At 34.8% G+C, this 19,441-nt stretch overlaps 1 protein-coding gene across 1 annotated transcript; it reads left to right on the top strand.

The window, feature by feature from the left end:
- Positions 1-456: 456 nt before the first annotated feature.
- LOC108374015 (calcium-binding protein E63-1-like) lies at positions 457-18,199 on the top strand (the record flags this gene model as incomplete). The annotated part of the gene is made up of 2 exons (XM_017629963.1): positions 457-922; positions 18,056-18,199. Coding segments are annotated over exons 1-2 (178 nt in total), but the record flags the coding sequence as incomplete, so codon positions are not given.
- Positions 18,200-19,441: the final 1,242 nt, after the last annotated feature.

Below are 19,441 nucleotides of genomic sequence, written 5' to 3'. Positions count from 1 at the left end.
TAGTTTTCTCACACAGTGCAAATATATTTTCTTGTCAATGTCATTGGTCTTTTTCACATCACAAGGCAATTGTTCGCCGAGTATACTATGTAATTATAATCTGTATGCCAACCCTCCTACCCCTCCAATTCGCGTGAATTTGGAAAAACACTAGGAAACTGCATATGTATGTATGCATGTAAGTGCGAAAAGAAGAGGAAGCAAAAGTGATTTATTTTCAATTAATTGTAGCGCCAATTTGAGTAGTGTTTTTTATTATTGTTTCTCCCTTACTGATACAAGGCTATAAATATTCAAGGGTTCCCAAGAGTTTTTTTTTTTTTTTTTTTTTTTTTTGACAGCGGGNACTTTTGCAAATAACTACAAATAAATGTGAGATCAACTGGAAGCAACCCAATTTCACACGTAGACGTATTTTGTTTATTTTAGTAGAGGCGCAAAATTCACCGTAGACAGCAATAAAATAATTTGAGTGCCCGACCGTCCATTTAACTAAAGAAGGAACAATAAAACGCTAATAAATAGGTACAAAAAAAAAAATAATTAAAAATTGGCAAAAACTAGCAGTGCGAATTCGATATTGTTAAGTGTGTTGAAACATTAAAAACATTTACTTTAGTACGCTACCAACAACTGCTATTTGTTTAACAGAGTGTATTTATGCAAATCACACAAACAACACACTCGATGTGAGTCATAGTTCGTGTCGGCCCATCTGCACCTATCCAATTGAGTTCCAGCACTTCCGCCCCCGCCACCCAACTATCGATCCTCTTTCGATTTTATTTGGTCTCTCCTACGATCAGTTCACCGGTCGGTTTATTACCCAAATCTAAATAATTGCCCCGACCTAGCGCGCCGACCGGTCGAAATCGAAACTCAATCAAAATGGATCACAGGGCTATTGCCAGTCAAGTGCGAGGTGAGTCGTTTATGCGGGGGATTGCATGTGCAAATATGTATTTAATATTAGCTATTTACTACATTCATACTGTGTTTTGTTTTTGTGAATATTGCTTGCATAACGAAATGTATGTACACATGTATGTATGTATTTTGGCGTACAACGGAACGTATGAGTGATCTGCAAGTGCAAATAAATGAAAAATAAATGAATACTCGCTATTGTTAAACTATAGTTTTTATAAGCAGCTGTGCTTTCATTGTATATTGTTTTGACAGCTTTTTCAGATTCGCTACCAAGTTCTTGTTTGCTTTTTTCAAATGTAAATACATACATAGATACAAAAAAAAATTTAGTTCTCAGAAATAATTACTAAATGGTGTGCATGTGCATGTCTTTTAAGTATACTCATCGACATACAACAGAAATATTGTTCTAATGCTCTCATATACATACACTGGGAACCAAAAGTGAGTGCATGGTGTTTTCCGTTTAATATTTGCAATGTTTTTCAAGTTAAAATTTTTTTGTTATTTTTTTTTTATAAAAATATGGTTCATGATTTAATCAAAACCACATAAGTGAAACTTTATACAGAACTTCAAAAAATTCAACAAATTTTCGTCTAAATTTTGAACTTTTTAATCAGAATTTTTAGAAAAATTTTGAGTACGCGGATATACCGGTTTTTTAATTCAAGTAAAACAAGTGCAAGCTTTAAGCGGCTAAAAAATCGCGTTCATTTTTAATTAATTTTTTTTCCGGCGGGTTTTGCGGTCTTATGCATTAACAAGTGCAATTTATAAAATATAGCATTAATTTTTTTTAAATTCTGTATGCAAACGGTCGCTTTTATATAGTAAAAAGTGCAAAAAGCCGCCAGCAATAAAAAATCATTAAAAATCAACGCGAGTTCAAAATTTAGACGAAAACTTGTTGAATTTTTCTAAGTTCTGTATAAAGTTTGAAAGTTTCACTTATGTGGTTTTGATTAAAGCATGAACCATATTTTAATAAAAAATAAAAATTTAACTTGAAAACCATTGCAAATATTAAAAAAAACACCATGCACTCACTTTTGATTGCCAGTGTACATACTTATAATTTGCCGCACTGTAATATATGGCCCACAGCAAGCTACAATGCTGGCATAGTCAATCGTTAGCTGGTAAAGTATTACCTGTTGTAAGACACCATTCATCGACACCAGCAGACACATTGATTGTTAAGTGATTGAATGATTGAATGACAGGCGCTATTGGCGCACACAAAGACCACTACAATATACATATGTATGTATGTATGGAAAAATCACAACATTCCCCATACACATAAACCACCTGTAAGTGCAACAACCATTCAATTCAACTACGAGGCCAGTTTGCTTGTAGTCAATTCCCATTCGGCCGTACATAATTTTAAACATGATTTCATCTTTTCCACTTTGGCACTTTGGCACCTTGGCTCTGGGCATTGATACATTTTCACACGTGTAGTTTATCACCTTTATTAATGTGGTGAAATTGTACAGAAAATCAAAAATGAAACAACAATCAATTATCGTTATAATGCTGGTAAAAACCCCTTTTCAGAGTAAATAACCGTAACCGAATGAAAGGTAGAGTTAAGTATGCCTAAGTATATTTTTTAAGTGAATCTTATGGAACGTCCAACGTGACTGGCGTGGAGGTTGTTTCGTGGTTGTAAAAGGTGCATTTGTTTATATGGCGCATTTTATAATAAACAATTTCGAAGGCGCGAAGGGAAGGACTTACCCACATGCCTGTGGATAGCAAGCACTTTAAATCTAGAACCAGAACTTTCGCTCTAGAACAGGAAAGGGTCCGTTTCCCTGCAGCAAAAGAACCCAATCAGGGCAGAGTAATCTCTACCACAGCAGACGACTACGCTGGCTTTTGTGTGACAAAGGCTTCATTTGTTCAGGGCTACGCGAACAAAAGGAAGGACTACGCATTAGCTCCGTCGACTAATGTTTTTCGAGTTATAATCTCACTAACAAACATAAGAGATTTTTTCTCCAAATTGTACCAACTGAACCAATACATAACCAAAACTCTGTAAAAAAGCTCCATCTGGTATACTGAAAGATCCATTTCTGGCCATGGTATTGGCCAGAAGGCTCCTTTTCACTAGCATGTGGCAAGTTAACGCTGTATTTCAAGCCGATGTGCACGCCACAGAACAATGTCTGAGATACATGCGTGTATATAGTAGGGTGATTCACTCGGTTTTTCCAAACCGATTTTCACCGTGTTTTTTTTTTTTGATATCTATAGGCGGTTTTTTTAAGTTTTGATCGGATAGACCGGATTTTTTATCGAACAAAGCCTGTTTTTCATTTCCAAGTTTTCAAGGCTTTTTCCAGTTTAAGGGACACCCGTAAATGCGGAGATCTACACTCTTACTCCAGCTTCGAAGAAGATTTTTTATGGCAGAAGACATTGTCATTGTCTGCCGAAGGGTGTACGCTATTTAAAAAACCTTTTTTGATGCTGTTGGGACCTCCCGTGTGGCAGTAGGCACATCTAAGCACTCGGCTAAAGCGGCAATAGCACTACTCAAATCGAAAAAAGTCAGAAAAAATGCAATAAAGTATTAACAAAAAAGTAAAAAATAAGACCAAACGTGAATTTTCAGTAATTTTTATTTGCTTTACTTTTGATCTAAAGAAAAACTTTGAACTTATTTTGCCCTTACTGCTGTCTAAATATGTAAAAGTTATCTTTAATTTTAATAGTTTTAGCGTAATATATATTTGGTCATGACTTCATTGCAACATAAGCAGTTTCACTCTATGAAAACTATGTAAAATAAAACCGATTTACCCGGTTTTTTCTCAATTCCAAAATATGGAAAAAAGCGAATAATCGTACATAGTATACAGAAAGTAGTGCGATACACACGCTGACGGCAGTGTGCCTCGCCACGAAAGCACAGCGCTTAACACTCATCGTATCCAGAATCCCGGATAAGCTCATTTGTCTATTTGTCATGTATTTCATGATTAGATACTATTACAGTAATCATAGTCCTTAAATTTTCAAGATTACAATTATTATAATCATAATGGTAACATTTAAATATGTTTACAATTAAAGTAATAGTAATCGTATATAATTTAAGGATTATAATATGGCAATCGTAATTGAAATGTAATCGTAATCAAAAATTACCCAGCATAAATGCATAAATGTGGTTAGCCCCATACTCTCAAAATTCTGCCTCACCACAATAAATGAGAAAACTATGTTTGCACTTTGCCTTCGCCTTTATTGATTTAAGCCGCTTGTACGCATCAAGAAATCAATTATTTTAACAATGCAGGCCTTGTTGATTGCTTTCAAGAAGCTTTATATAAACTGATTGAGTTGCATTTGGTTTTTGCGTAATCTCTTTTTTCGTAATGCCAACTTAAAGGATTATTATGTGGAGCAGTTAGTTTGCGGTTACGAAGTTTTATGAATTAACGCTGTTTTCACTATAAGCAAAAATTGTGTTCACACTTAGGGATTTTGTTGAGAGTAAATCATTAAAAAATTGCATGCTCTTGGTGCATGATCTCCAAGCAAAGCTTGCGTATTTACATATATATACATATGTATGTATGTATATGCTAATGAATATATAAATATTTGCAAAGTGATTTACTAGTCATTCACATTTAAAAACATGATGGAACTTAATTGTGCACTGCTATACAAATATATGAACTCAATTTCCCAGCCATACACTGCGGGAAATAATGTATGATAAAAGTGAATACTTTATATTTGATTATCGTTTAAAAATGTTCATATTTAAAAATAATATTTTCATACTAAAATTTATTACGCACGTATTTGACTGTTCACATCTGAGTATGTATATGTAAGTGTTATCTAACTATAAGCTATCTTTAAGTTCATTAAGCTAAAAGTCACTATTATCCGTTTTTTTTTTCTTTGACGAAAACTAACTATATTTCTATGGCGATGGCCGTGAAATAGTCAAGGATGGTTACCTCTGCATTTGATGTAACTAACTTGTAACTAACTACTTTTGGACATAAAATATCAATAGGAAAAACAAAATATTTTATTTATTTTACTTAATTTTATTTTTTTTTCTGTTATCACATTTCATATTGGTTTACATATTCTGCTATAGGTGGTCCCATATTCGAACTCCGCCAGACATAACTTCAAAATGATAATATGAAATTTCGATCTTCCTTTTATTTGTCCTCAATTCGAAAAAGTATTTGCGAAGTGCAGGATATTNCTTTTTCAGAACGAACGCGGCCATTTTAATATGCGCGTAATTCAACTGAATATTTGTCAATATAGTTACACTACTTCCGCTGACGTTTATATTAAGATCAATTACGTTTATATTTGATTTTAATATTTTTTTCCCCTCAGTGTAGTTACCACCTTATCGATTGTCTAACTACCGCTGTTTTCAACAAACTTTTATTACGAAACAAGTGCGTGAAAATTGTGGTAATTACAAATTGCAAAATTGCAAACACGTGTAAAACTTTCGAAACTAGTAGTAACAAACCGTTTTCCGCTAAAAGTAGAAGTTGCACATACATACTTGCACAATGGTCGACCCCTCGGTTACGTAGTTGATATGTTCTGTGGCTATTGATGGTCACAAAACTTTTCGAAATACAACTGCTCAACATGTTGCAGCTGTTGTTGTTGTTAATTGTGATGCACATAAATACCTGTACATCCGAATGTGTGTTCATTTGTATGTGCTTATATGTTTGTATACACACCTACATATACATACATATTTATGTCTCTGAGAATATAAAAGGCAGCAACAGTTGTGACACACTGTTTTGTCATTGAACGCGTTAAACTTTTAATTAGACGAGAAAATTTTACGCGAAACATATAGAAAAATAATAGTTAAAAATCGAACATATATATGAAGTAGTTATGAGGAGGCCAAACTAAAATAAATATTTCAAGAATAACATTATATTTTATTATATTTAAGTCGCTTTAGTTATAGCATTTTTCATGTTCCGACTCCACCCTGGGAAAATAATATCGCCATCAAATGGTTTCAGAGCCGGGCTGGTTCTTGCAGAGAACGAAATAGATGTCCAACGTGCACTTGAGATATGGAGGGAACACTTCTCAACTTTTTTGAATAGCAACACAGTTGACACGTTTGACGAAGACTTACCTACACCAATTTATAGAGTCGATGAAGACGTGGTAAGAGCAGCAATAATGCGGCTTAAAAACAACAAAGCTCCTGGAGCCGACAAAATACCAGCTGAGCTCCAGCAATTTGCTCTTATCAATACATGCATCCTGCTAGTGTCCTTGTGCTGTTTCTTCATCTTGTGAAAAAAGAAAACCCGGGTTTTTCTGATTGTAGGTATATTGTCTAGAAGATTTAAGGTATTTTAATAATTAAAAGTTCTTTTTTACCGATTGCAGCTTGTCGTTAACGCTGAAAAGTCACTGATTTACTAGCCAAAAAGTACTGCTTAAGTGGATGCGGCTATGATTTATCGCCATTGAAGCCTTTTAAGACTCTACACCAAAGCTTGGTGAGGAATAAAATGAGTCCGTGCCTCTCTTAATCTCGCGCTATTCCGCTAGCAAATATTTAAGTTAGGTTGCACTTCAGCGAAATGCATTCAGTTCCAAAAAGCGACCTTCCTGCTCGCTGCTCACCACAAACTCCGCACAACTTTTAATGCCATCCACTAATGTATGTATATATGTATGTATATGTACATACATTTATATGTTGGAGAAAACTACATTTAGACTAAATGAAAACTTTTGCTTATTTTCGCAGCAAAATGCAATCACAAATTTGTTTAAGCAATAATATTCGTTCCTGAGTTGCGCCCTGCGTCGGTGCCAGAGCATCCGAAGAGCACATTTGTGAGCTACTTTCGAAGAATTTATAAGCTTCGTGCCGAACACGCTTCCGTTTTAGCGATAATGGTAAAATTTCATTTGCAGCGCAAATAACGAAAGTTTTATTAAATTTGAAAGTGGAAGAAATGGGAAGAAAACGCAATCGAATTGGAAAGGAAGCAGTTAGAAGCAGAAGAAAAGAAAAAATAAAAAAAACCATCACAGAGTGTTGGAGTTTATGTTGCAATATATTTATATAAAGGTAAATTAGTTGGGTGGGTGAGTGGCAGAACTTTCCAAACAAAAATATAGTATAGAGCGCACTCTTAAGAAAATTTTATAAATAAAATTAAAAAAATAAAAATTTACAAAAAAATTAAGAAATACACAAATATGTATGCAGGAGCTGATATCGTTTCTTGTAGGCACTTTTCTATTATTTAATTTTGTGCGCGAATCGAATTGGGAACTCTTTCTTGATGTGTCACCCACAGAAAGAACGGCAAGGAAATTATTAAAAGTTCCGCCCCTGCGATTGGCATCGTCAAACTGAGCTTAAGTCATAAAACATTTTGCTGTAGTTATATTTAAGCTCCAAAGTAACGGTAAAAAGTTTTTTCTTTTGCGCTGAAATGGGCAAATTGTCTGCCTGAAATTTTAATTCAAATGCAAATCGAAAAGGAACTTCAAAGTCACATACGATAAAATTTCATAGACCCTGATTTGGTTTCATTCATTCATTTATTCATTTTTCAAATGCAAATAAATATTTTTTAATACATATTTTTACGCATGCCTATCACCAAATAATACATACAAACATGTATGTGTGATGAGAATTGTGGCAAAATTTTGCGTATGTACACATACACATGCACATATGTAAATAAGCTGCTCATGTTAACAAATTTCTGGCACGAATGGCTGCTCAAACATGCTGACACAAATGTCGCAGCCAGCACATTGTCACATTGGCTTGGCAGAATTTCGACTGTCGCAACATTGATTTCCTACTTTGTTGTTATACGTTATTTATGGCGATTGGAAAGTTAACAGAAAGAGGTTACCGCCATAAAATCAGATTGCTGTTCTAACGCTGAGTGACAGTTGCCAAAATTACAAGGGAAGAATTCGTCAAACGCGTTGTTTGATTTTGAGGGAATGTAAACGTATTTATTTCGATATCAATGGAATGTCTGATAGCAGTCGAATTTCATGCACATCGAGATGCTCTAGTAATATTTCTGCATCAAAAAGAAAATTTTGAAAAAATGTCGTTTACGTTATTTTGGCGGTTAGGGCTCGATATGCATGAAATTTTATAAATTTAATAAGGCTGAATACGAGCATTTGCGTAAGAAAAAAAAAAGATAAAATAACAAGTAATTTTTAAGCAAAAAACAAAACCGACTTCAATTCTCATATAAAAATTTAAGATTATCGTTAATTTCTTCATGATCCGATTATCGGATTTAAACCCAATTAATATGGGACCACCTGTGAAGTGAAAAAAAGAAAGAAGANTATATTGGAAAGTTAACGGAAAGAGGCTACCGCCATAAAATCAGATTTCTGTTCTAACGCTGAGTGACAGTTGCCAAAATTACAAGCGAAGAATTCGTCAAACGCGTTGTTTGATTTTGAGGGAATGTAAACGTATGTATTTCGATATCAATGGAATGTCTGATAGCAGTCGAATTTCATGCACATCGAGATGCTTTAAGAATATTTCTGCATCAAAAAGAAAATTTTGGAAAAAAATGTCGCTTACGTTATTTTGGCGGTTAGGGCTCGATATGCATGAAATTTTAAAAATTTAATAAGGCTGAATACGAGCATTTGCGTAAGAAAAAAAAAACGATAAAATAACAAGTAATTTTTAAGCAAAAAACAAAACCGACTTCAACTCTCATATAAAAATTTAAGATTATCGTTAATTTCTTCATGATCCGATTATCGGATTTAAACCCAATTAATATGGGACCACCTGTGAAGTGAAAAAAAGAAAGAAGAAAAAATAGAAATCAGTTGACGTGATCCAAAGTTATGCGATAACTTACATAAAAAAGTGAGGTCTTTTCGTGGAGGCCTTCCGTTGGCTATCTCTAAGGGGCATTTGTAATTTATAATCACAATCACTTGCACACGCCATCAAAAACGAAATAATAAATAAATAAATATAATATATATATAAAGAGGTCCCCACCTCTTATACAGTTTTTTTGCTGTTAAACTAAGAAAAATATTTCGTGAAAAATACATATGTACATACCCACATGAGTTTAATAATCTCGCATTATTTACACGTAGTGAAACATACTACCCAAAGAGACCTGCTTGTCTGTTTTTTTAATTCAACAAACATAAGAAAGATAAAGTATTTTTAATTTTTTTTAAAATGAAGACGGAAGTAAGCATGCGAAAATGCCACTGATCTACTGATGTTTTTTTATCTTTATGTATGTATGGTACATACATATGTATTTATAATTTGTAATTACAAAAAAGACGTAAAAAAAAACAGAGTTGGCAGTCAGGAATGAGAACTGTGGACAGGGGCTGGATTCTGTAACTGTGAATTTTCAAGTGCAAACAGTTCTCTTCCGAAAATAGAATTCAGTGAGGTTTTGGTTTTAAGTTTTGCACTCGGCATTCACTACAATTTCTCACAGTTACAGAATCCAGCCCCTGTTTGGGAGGAAAACACAAAAGACACCAGTGCGTATACGTAATATTTACATAAATACATTCAGGTACATACATAAGTGCCGTTGCGCCCACTCCGCACTTATATATGTATGTGTAATTATTAGGGCCTTAACACAATTCAGTACGCGATTTAATACTTTATGTGTCGGAAAATCAGCTGCTGATTAACCGGCGACCAGAACGTTGTAAGCGCCTTTAAGGGTATTGAAAATACAAACGTCTTGCAGGAATATCTTGGGGCTGCAGCCCCCGATTACTTAAATGAATACATACTAAGTATGATTGCATTGGCGCCGGCATTAGCTCTCTATTCCCATGGTGGAAGCATATCTGAGCATATTTCAGGCGGAGGTCTATGCAATTAGTCTATGTGCAGAGATTAACCTACGTAGGAATTATCGTGACAGCTAGGTGGTACTGAAGGCCCTAGGTTCGTTTGAGGTCAAATCCTCCTTCATCCTTGAGTGCATCAACAAGCTTAACGCTTAACGAGGAAGCGGACCGTCTAGCTAGAACGGCGGCCGCCCGTCTCACATTTCGCCTGCGTTAGGAGTTAGGACTAAACGTGGAGTTGCCAGAAGCGGCATTCCACAAAATAAATCGCCTGTTCGCAGTGCATATCTGAAAAAATATCGAACTATTTCTCTATCTTGGGATATTTACAACTGAAAGCGGTAGACAGCGAAGAAAAAATTTGACTGTATCTCTCAAAGATACACCGTAGCCATTTTCTACACCCAGAAAAAAGCCAGCTAAATATATTTGTCTCAACATATGATTTGGTTATAGTTACCAAACCGATGACTGAGTGGAACTTTTCAAGAACGACTTACTTCAGAATTTGATTGAAGAGAGCCCTATTTCAGAATTTTATTGAAAAACCTTGTCTCAGGATTTCGTGGAAGAAAGCCCTATCTCTGAATTCGGCTCGAAAACGCCTTATCTCAACTGAAAATGTGCTGAGATAGAGCGTTTTTGAACCGAATTCTGAGATGGGCATTCTTGAAAATTTTTCTGAGATAGGGCGTTTTCGAACCGGCTGCCGAGATTGGTCGCTCTTCCACTCAGGCATCGAAATCATGTGTTGAGAGAAATATTTTCAGCCGCCTTTTTTTAGGGTGGGTGTACTTGCGGTCTCCTCTCGACAAGCAATAGGAAACCTTCGCTCCAAAAAACAATCCAACTACCCTTCGGATTTGGCATAAAACTATGGGTCCACCGATTTGCATGACAACATTAAACTAATTTCTGCGTAGCGCCAACTAGAATTTTCTGTACCTTAGTTGGTTTTTTTTTTTTAATAGTGAATCATTTCATGTGTTTACACATATTCACATACTTATATACTTAAATACTTTCATATTCACATTTCAGCTGCCTACAACAAACTTTCTACCAGCGAAGTTCAAATTCGTAGCCCTTTTTTCTTCATTTGTCAGTCACTTTCCGCCTTTTCTAAAAGTTTTATTGCACTTCTTCTGTTGTCGGCGCAAGTTAATTGTGTGTGCCCCTACCTGTCAACCCGAGGTCGAGGTCATTAAAATACATATGTATGTACATACATACATATACAATGTAAACCTTGTGCCAGCAACCACTTGGCACGACTGTAGTTAGTTAACTAAAATCTTAGCAAACAATTGATTGGCGTAGGCGGTTAGTTGGAAGAAAGCTTTAATGTGCATCAATATTTACATTTATCGCATTTTACTTTTCCACTTAGTTAGTTAGTTGGTTAGATACTGTTGTGAATGTTTTTATGATTGCGCGCCATGCCGCATTGCCGCATTTCTGCTGTCTGCCAATGTGTGGGCGAGCAAATATTAATTTTCAAATTATCGTACTTACATACATACATACATATGTACATAGATATGTTATTCGAAGTGCTTATAACTAATTTACATATTTTTGTATTGGGAATCCATCCTAAATGAGGGCATTCAACTATAACTATATGAAAATAATTTCGTGAATTAAGTTCGACATGCGCGAAATGTCTAAGCAAAATTTCTTTTCCATTGACGCAATAACCGCTTAGGATTTTGGTTGAATTCGAAATAGTGCGCCTGTTAATACGCCAGTTAGCTAATTGGTGGCAATAAGAAACGCCAAGTAAGGCCAAGCCTTCCCAACTTGGATTTTCTAACGCAGAGTTGGTTTTCTTCTATCACTACCTCCACCAACCAAACACCCAATTACTTAATATAAAGAGATTCCCAGATAGAAGTGAAAAAGAAAGTGAAAAAGAGTTACCAAATTCTTATATACACTCAAAAAAAAGCATCACATTGGTTTAATATGCGTTGTGTTAAAATGAAACTTTTAACAGTATAATTTTGCGGTATGAATATGTCCATTAATAATATAAAAAGTGCATTGAAAAATATTAAATTTGTATTTTGGTTATGATGATGAAAAAAACACACGTTTTACCCTTCACCAAACCAAATAGAGACCTGTATAGTATTTTTGGTTCTTTTTAATTTCAATGTAACAACGAAAAATATTTCAATGTTAAAACGAAAAATATCATTTAGATAAGATGTTTAATGAGGAGAATAGAAAGTTTCACGTTGATTGCTAAATAGCATCGTCCTGATGACGATTTTTTTTTGAGTGTAAGTACTTAAGTACTTGACGGTACCAAAATGCTAAAGTACTAAGGTATTTAGCAGATTTATTCAAGAAATGAAATAATAGAAAATTTTAGATTTTTTTATACTCGAGCGCACATGCGCACAAGGATATTATAAATTTGTTCGCATAACGATTGTTTGTAGCAGCCCAGGGGAATCGAGATAGATATAGACAAATATGAAAAAGATTGGTGTTGAAAAAGAGCGAAATCGAATGGTAACCACATCCACCTCTTATAAAACGGTAATTTACAGAAATATAAAAACTGATATGAATCAGTAACACCCGAAGGTACTTCGCACAAAATAGATATTTGCAGTAAATAGATTATCATCTCGATAACCGATTTATCAATTTCTGCCAAACTTGTTGCAGCTATTGCTCTTGGTACAAAAAAGGCAATAGTTGAAAATGTTTGAAATCAGGTTAAAATACGCCCATTTCACATATAAGAGTAAATGTCGCAAATGCGAAAACTAATGACACTAATTTACTGCAAGTAAATACTTACAACAGTCTCTTAACAAGAAATAAGGTTTTTTTTTGGGTTTTTGGAAAATGGGTGTGGCACCGCCCACTTATCCCTACATAAGTTTATCTTTGGAAGCGTTTCGTCGATTCCTACCAAACTCGGTTCAATTATTTAGTTAAGTATATTATCGAAGGTGTTTGAAATCGGAGGAAAAGACATACCGTGCGCCTGCCATGTAAATTTCGGTTTAGCCCGAACTTACACTTTTTTCTTATTATTTAGGATAATGCCAAACTAATGATGTGCTTCGTGATTTTTCGAAACTTTTCAAATATTCTTCAGGTATTTTGTTCTTCGGAATTTTTCCGGAAATTTGCAGACTTTCAGATTATATCGGTATTTTCGGTTTATTTATTGACTTTCAGTGCTGTTAAAAATTTTCGCGAATTCGCGGCACTACTTTTTTATACTGCATCTAATGGAGCATTTGTTTCCACTAGTTGTTTGAGGAACTTTGGGAGTTTTTTCCAGACAGTTCTGTATGTTGTAGGATGCCTCGTATTATATTTTTTTTTGAATCTCAGGACTTTACGGCATTTACTTTTTTAGCAGCATAAATGCTAAGTACTTTTGTATCCAGTATTTAGTAAAGCCAAAAACTCTAAAAGCCAGTTTCACGGAAGCAATGTAATTGAAAAATAATTTTGATTTTTATTTGATGACACATTAAAACTGGTATATCTCGAGAAAGAAAAATCGAAACGCAACAAATTAAAATGAATTTTAAAGGGGAAAAGTATGACTAAATGCTGCCTGGAGTAGAAATAAGCAAAAAAGTTTGTTGTTCTCATAATATAACCGCAAATATCGCCAAAAACCGTTTTTCCAGATTTGGATTTGGCACCAAAATATTCACAAGAAACGATGTCTTTACTTAGGTGGCAAAAAAAAAATCAAAATTCGTCCAATTGTGTTATTTGCTCTTTTTTTTGTAGCAAATGTCACAGTTCGGTACTAGTATTAATAAATATAATTTTGCCGAAGTTATGCCGAATTTCCACTAGGCATTGAAATTACAAAAGATTTATGCCATTTAAAAAAAAATGTCATGTGGAAATGAACTTAATGACTATTTTTTTAATGTAATGACACGATTATTTTTTAATGCCCGACTTTGTCATTTGTCATTTTTGCCATTTAATGCCTAGTGGAAATCTAGCATTATCCTTCCGTGCACCTTCTGCTGAAAGTTCTGCCCTAGGTTAACATTTATTTTTTTTATTAAATTTTCTTACAAATTTGATATGTAAATTTAGTAACCGTTGATTTATGGCGAAATCCTAATCACTAACTGCCTCGATTGTGATTAAGCCTAGTTATAATCCCGATAAGTTGCAGAAAAACCCACTCACACATTTATGTACATAGATACACAATTTCTGCACTAAAATCAAGTTACCTTCAATTGCTTAATTTTTATGTATGTATTTTGTTATAATGTACACGTGCGTTATGATAAATAACTGTAATAATAATTTAATTGCGCTTGTTTTACGATTGTCGCTTATTAAATATTTAAGACTGCAAACACATTTTACGACAGCAAAAAAACTTCTTTGCCTTAGCGCGACTTTTGCCAATAAATTCAACACACACTTTTTATGACAAACATAGATATGTATGTATATGAACCTGTACTTAAATAGTATGTATGTAATCCACACTACTTATTTAGTCTGCACGAAGCTATTATTTTGAGCTATTAAGCGTAACGCAAAGACGAATAAGTAAGGTCGTTTTCTTCCATTACAGTGCCATATACATATTTACTTATTGAGTCTATGCGTTGAACTTTGCACTGAATCGCAAGCAAAAGCTCACCACTTCTAACTGCTTAAGGACTTCTCACTACAGCTTTACTTAGCTGTTGTTTAAATGTGGTTAACAGATTTGCTCTAACCACCCGTATAGGTTAAGTGAGTGTGGACGGTGAGCTTGAACTTTGATTGGTACAATTCCAGCATCTTCTATTTTATCAGTCTACAGGACAATGACTTCTGAGCCACATGAAAAAAATCTCATTCAATATTCAATAAAAAATTGCAAATGCAAAGCTCATTTTACAGCAATAAAATAATACAATTTCAAAACGGTAAAAAAAAATATGAACAAAAAACCTCCACCGAAAGTTTCCCTAAATATTCCTGTTGCTTAAGCCTGCTTACCTACTTAAAGGAAACAAATGACCGACAAGAATTTCAAATGTCGGCGACGCGTCTGTTACGATAAAAACGAAGTTTAGCATAAATAAGTATGTAAAATCGCCAATATTTGCATGCAATTAACTTGCCTAAAGCAACATTGCCGAAATCATTAGCGTGAATCTACAAAATAACCAAGACACAAGGCCTGTGTGCTGTTCACACCAGGGATGTTGCGTATATTTACATTCGCATTCGTTATGCGAATAATTCGCATCATATAACACATTCGCATTCAACATTCGCATGGGCAGAGAGTCCCCTCTATTATTGTTGAAATGGCTCTAAGTCTGTCTAACCAAGGTGCGGACAATAACCGGCTTCTAGCTTCAGGGCCTTCAACAAGTACTGCTAAAAGTCTTAAAAGCAACCGAGAAATAATTTTAGATTCCTGTAGCGAAAGCGAAGGCTCGAAAATTGACAGATCTGGCCCGAAAATGTTTGAGCACTGCATTCGCCAGCGTTCCAAGTGAGCAATTGTTCAGTGCAGCCGGCCTTATGTATGCGCCTCTAAGTAATCGCCTCATGGGAGAAAAGGCAGCAAAATTATTATTATTTTTTAAATATAATATGCCCCTTTTGAACTTTGTATACTAGATTACAACACTGTGTAGGTTGAGCACTGGTTCAATGTTCTAATAATTTACAAAATTTTTAAGTAATAAAAACGATGACTTATTTAAGTTGACTATAGCTTTTTTAATGTTATTCCTAACATTCGCACAATCGCATTCGCATTCGAATTCGACAAACGAAACATCCCTAATCCACACCAATTTGCCTAGCGGCCATTTCATTGCGATGTCTGAACTTTACTGCATACTGCTGGCAAATCACTAAAAGAAATGTTGACACGGCGAAATAAAGAACCATAAAGAACATTTCATATAAAACAAGGACCAGTACTCGTATAAGGTTTTACAACGCAAAACCTCATAGCAATCAAAAGAGCAAAGTAAGAAAAATTCGGAAATTCTCTGCATTTCACACGTCCAGCTGAACAAATAAAAATATATGTTATATTTATGTGGCTGGCGTGTATTGTGGGATATAATATAACAAATTTTGGAGAATGTTATACGCGCATACATACATACACTCCTAAATGAATGTATCTACATATATGTATAACTACATACTGCCTTTTTTTACGTTACTCATACGCACCGTCGGTTTTTAATATTAAATGTGTTAAAGCAAAATAGTAAGCAAAGTTGACATACATATAGCTCTAATAAAAGTGTATCCCATTTTTATGTGGAAAGTTTCTATTTGTAAGCTAACTTTTCGCTTCGTTGCCAAAGACTTTTTCTATGAAAACATTACTTGACTTGTAAATGTAGATGACTGTAAATAATAATAGAGGTAATGAAGATTCACTGTTGATGATATGATACATATTCGCCTTCCTATCCCACCGAGTTGTAGCCACGGATGCCTAATGAAATGTAGCAAAAAATTAAATATTGAATAGGTATTCTGGAGAGACAGTTTTCGACTTAAAAGCGAATCGAGTAATCTATTTAGGTGGCCAAACTGTAATTAAAGCTAGAGGATTTTTCACACCCATATCGGTAAATGAGTGATATGCCAAGCTCCATATAACAGAATGAAAGGAAGACTGTCAGATTTTGTCGGCAAACGTCTAAAACTACTAACTAAATCGCAATTCTCAGTGTGATGGAGATTAAGAGTAGCGAAGCTGTAAGGGTTCGCGCCCTGCATCGGATGGGTCAGTCAACAAAGGCATACTGTCTGCTATATATGTGCCAGATCGACACAAGCTACTGGCTGGTGTTTTCAAGTAATTTTCACATTGCTTGGCGACTAAAATTGACGAAATAATCATATCGCAATATTACGCAAGTGAAGTAAGAAGAAAAAGACCGAAATACGCAAATGCGAAGAGTAAAAACGCGCAGACATTTTTTGATGGCGGAATGATCTTCCGTTTTCTGATCATGACGAGATACGAATTGCAATGGCACGGCCCTAAAATAATAAACCTTCTGGAGCCGATAATTTACCAGCTGAGCTATTCAAGGCCAGAAATTGGTTGCCATGATATACTATTATGTAAGCATGCAGCTGATTGGAATCTAAGCTCGCTCTGAGCAATCCACAAAAAGGGAAACAAATACCCTCGAATCAGCCTTCTGAGCTTCGGCTAAAGCATTTAGTGTTAGAATTTAGAGTTCCTGCGAAACTAATACTTGACTTTAGTAATACCCCCAGCTGCGTCAGAATTGGGAAGGACCCCTCCAAACAGTTTGGAAGAATTCCAGGCTTCAGACAGTTGCACTCCCTGTCGTGTGATTTCTTTAATCTGATGTGGGGGAGTTTACTTAATAAGAGCTTCAGGGCTTAACCGCACGGTATCACCGGTCTTCTCGAAGTTAGATAGAGAAGCGAAACTCGCGGGTCTGATGGTGAACGAAAACAAATCGAAGTATCGGCTGTCATCACAAAAGCAGTCAGGAGCGAAAATCACATTCTATAAGTCACTCATAATGCTGTACCGCCCGTATGGTGCAAAAGTCTGGACTATGAGGCGACCCTTAGATTATTCAAAAGAACTATTCTATGGAAAACAATGGCCTTAAAGCATTTGTGTCGAAGACTAGCTGGAACAATGGAACGATACGAATCAAAATACAGTGACTGAAAAAACGCTCCAGCCCTGAAAGTTTTCGACGTGGTACCCGCTTCCCTTGGCATTTGCAGTTGGCTTCAGTTATCATGGAATATAACAACTGAAGTTATTTTATTGGCCTCGGTCAAAATCGCTTAAGCGGTTACAGCGTCAATCAAGAAGAAGAAGAAGAAGAAGTAATATAAAAATCTTTTGAATCCGATTTTTGTTCCTTGAGAGATAATTGAATCACCCAAGTAATCACCAAATCGATTGTAGGGCATCACAAAAAAAATATCCCTGGTGCTATTAGGGTGTGTAAACACTATATCACTATCAATAATTCGAAAGCCTTTGAAAGTGAGGTTATCTCGAAATTTAAATGTGTGTATTTCTTTTTAAAGGTTTTATGTTTTCTGTAGAATTATTATATGTACACGGATACTAATGATACTATACACCTTTTAATTTATTTATTAAAACAAAAATTTAACTTATTTGCGCTTAATTAATTACAATAATTTCCTCTTTTCCTTTCAGATCTGCGAACAGCATTCGATCTCTTGGACAGAAATCGTGATGGTCGCGTAACAGCAAATGAGCTGCAATTTATGTTAAAAAATCTTGGCATAAATGTGCGAGACGAAATCATACACGATCTCATACGGGAAGCAAGCCATTCTGGTGAGTAGAAAAATAAAATATGACAAGTTATAACTTATAGCCCGAGCTCAGGGTTTTATGCTAAAAATAGGGCGGAAAATATGTTCTATCATAACTAAATATAAGGAAAATTTAAAATAGGCACACACTTTGGTTATATATAGTTCTAGTTATAAACTAACTACTTTAGTTCCAAAAAGAAAATACACGTATGTATATATTCGAATATGCAGTAAGCAAAAATTCTTATACACATACATATAAAAATGTGTAGTGCCTCTGATGGCAATATATCTTTAGTAGGTAATCCATCAAAAATTAGCTGACATCCACCTGCAAATTATAGCACTGTAGTTATAAATGAAAAACAAAACTAAAAGAAATACGATACCTCTGCCTAGACTAATTATCAGTTGCCGTCAATTTCCCAGACATGCTGCTAACAACTAATTTATAAAACACAAGTTTTCACACATGCCTGCAATAACTATTGCAATAAATATTTCAGTGCACATTCGTGTACACTAGCACCTGTCAGTATGTACATACGTGTGTATGTTAGTGTATGCATTCGTATTGCATTTTGAGGTGAGCAGCGCAAATTGCGCCTAAAGCCATGCAATACATGCCAAGTTCGCTCATACCCCAGCAGAAACGACCGAAAGCATTCTCCAATACACTTACAAAATTATAAATAAAAACCAACACATTTGCATTTTAGCGTTATTTAACGCATAATAATATTTAATTGAAAAGAGACAATTACATATATGTGACACGTAAAGTTAAAAGGGACCTACGGTCAGAAAAAATCGGTTTTCGCTTTTTCATCGACTATTATAGTAAATGGTCCGCTCTTTCCAATGCAATAAACCGCAGCTTTCTAGCTGCATTAGTTTTTTTTTCGCAATTTCAATTCAAAGTTAGGTACTTTCACAAAAAAAAAATACAAAAAAATCAAATCTGACAAACTATTCTGAAATTAATCAAATTCGCTTTAAACTCGTTACTCGGGGGTTTTCGGGGTCGCTGATTACGAATCCGATGTTAGTTTTTCAAAATTCAAAATGGCGGATCCAATAAGGCGGATGACTTTTTTTTAAATTTTAAAATTTTTGCTTCTAAATTGTTTGAGAAGCTCTCCTATCATAAAATAAATAATTAATAAATGCGTTTGAAACCTACTTTTTTATTTAAATTGCAATTTTTCTCTCTACGTCAGGATTTATTTTAAAGGACTTTGTAATTTCAAAGATATGATTA

The sequence above is a fragment of the Rhagoletis zephyria genome, unplaced genomic scaffold (genome assembly GCF_001687245.7).
Source record: "Rhagoletis zephyria isolate East Lansing unplaced genomic scaffold, Rhagoletis_zephyria_1.1 Rzeph_scaffold_07243, whole genome shotgun sequence".
NCBI classification, from domain to species: domain Eukaryota; kingdom Metazoa; phylum Arthropoda; class Insecta; order Diptera; family Tephritidae; genus Rhagoletis; species Rhagoletis zephyria.
This window is presented reverse-complemented; position numbering and strand designations above follow the sequence as displayed.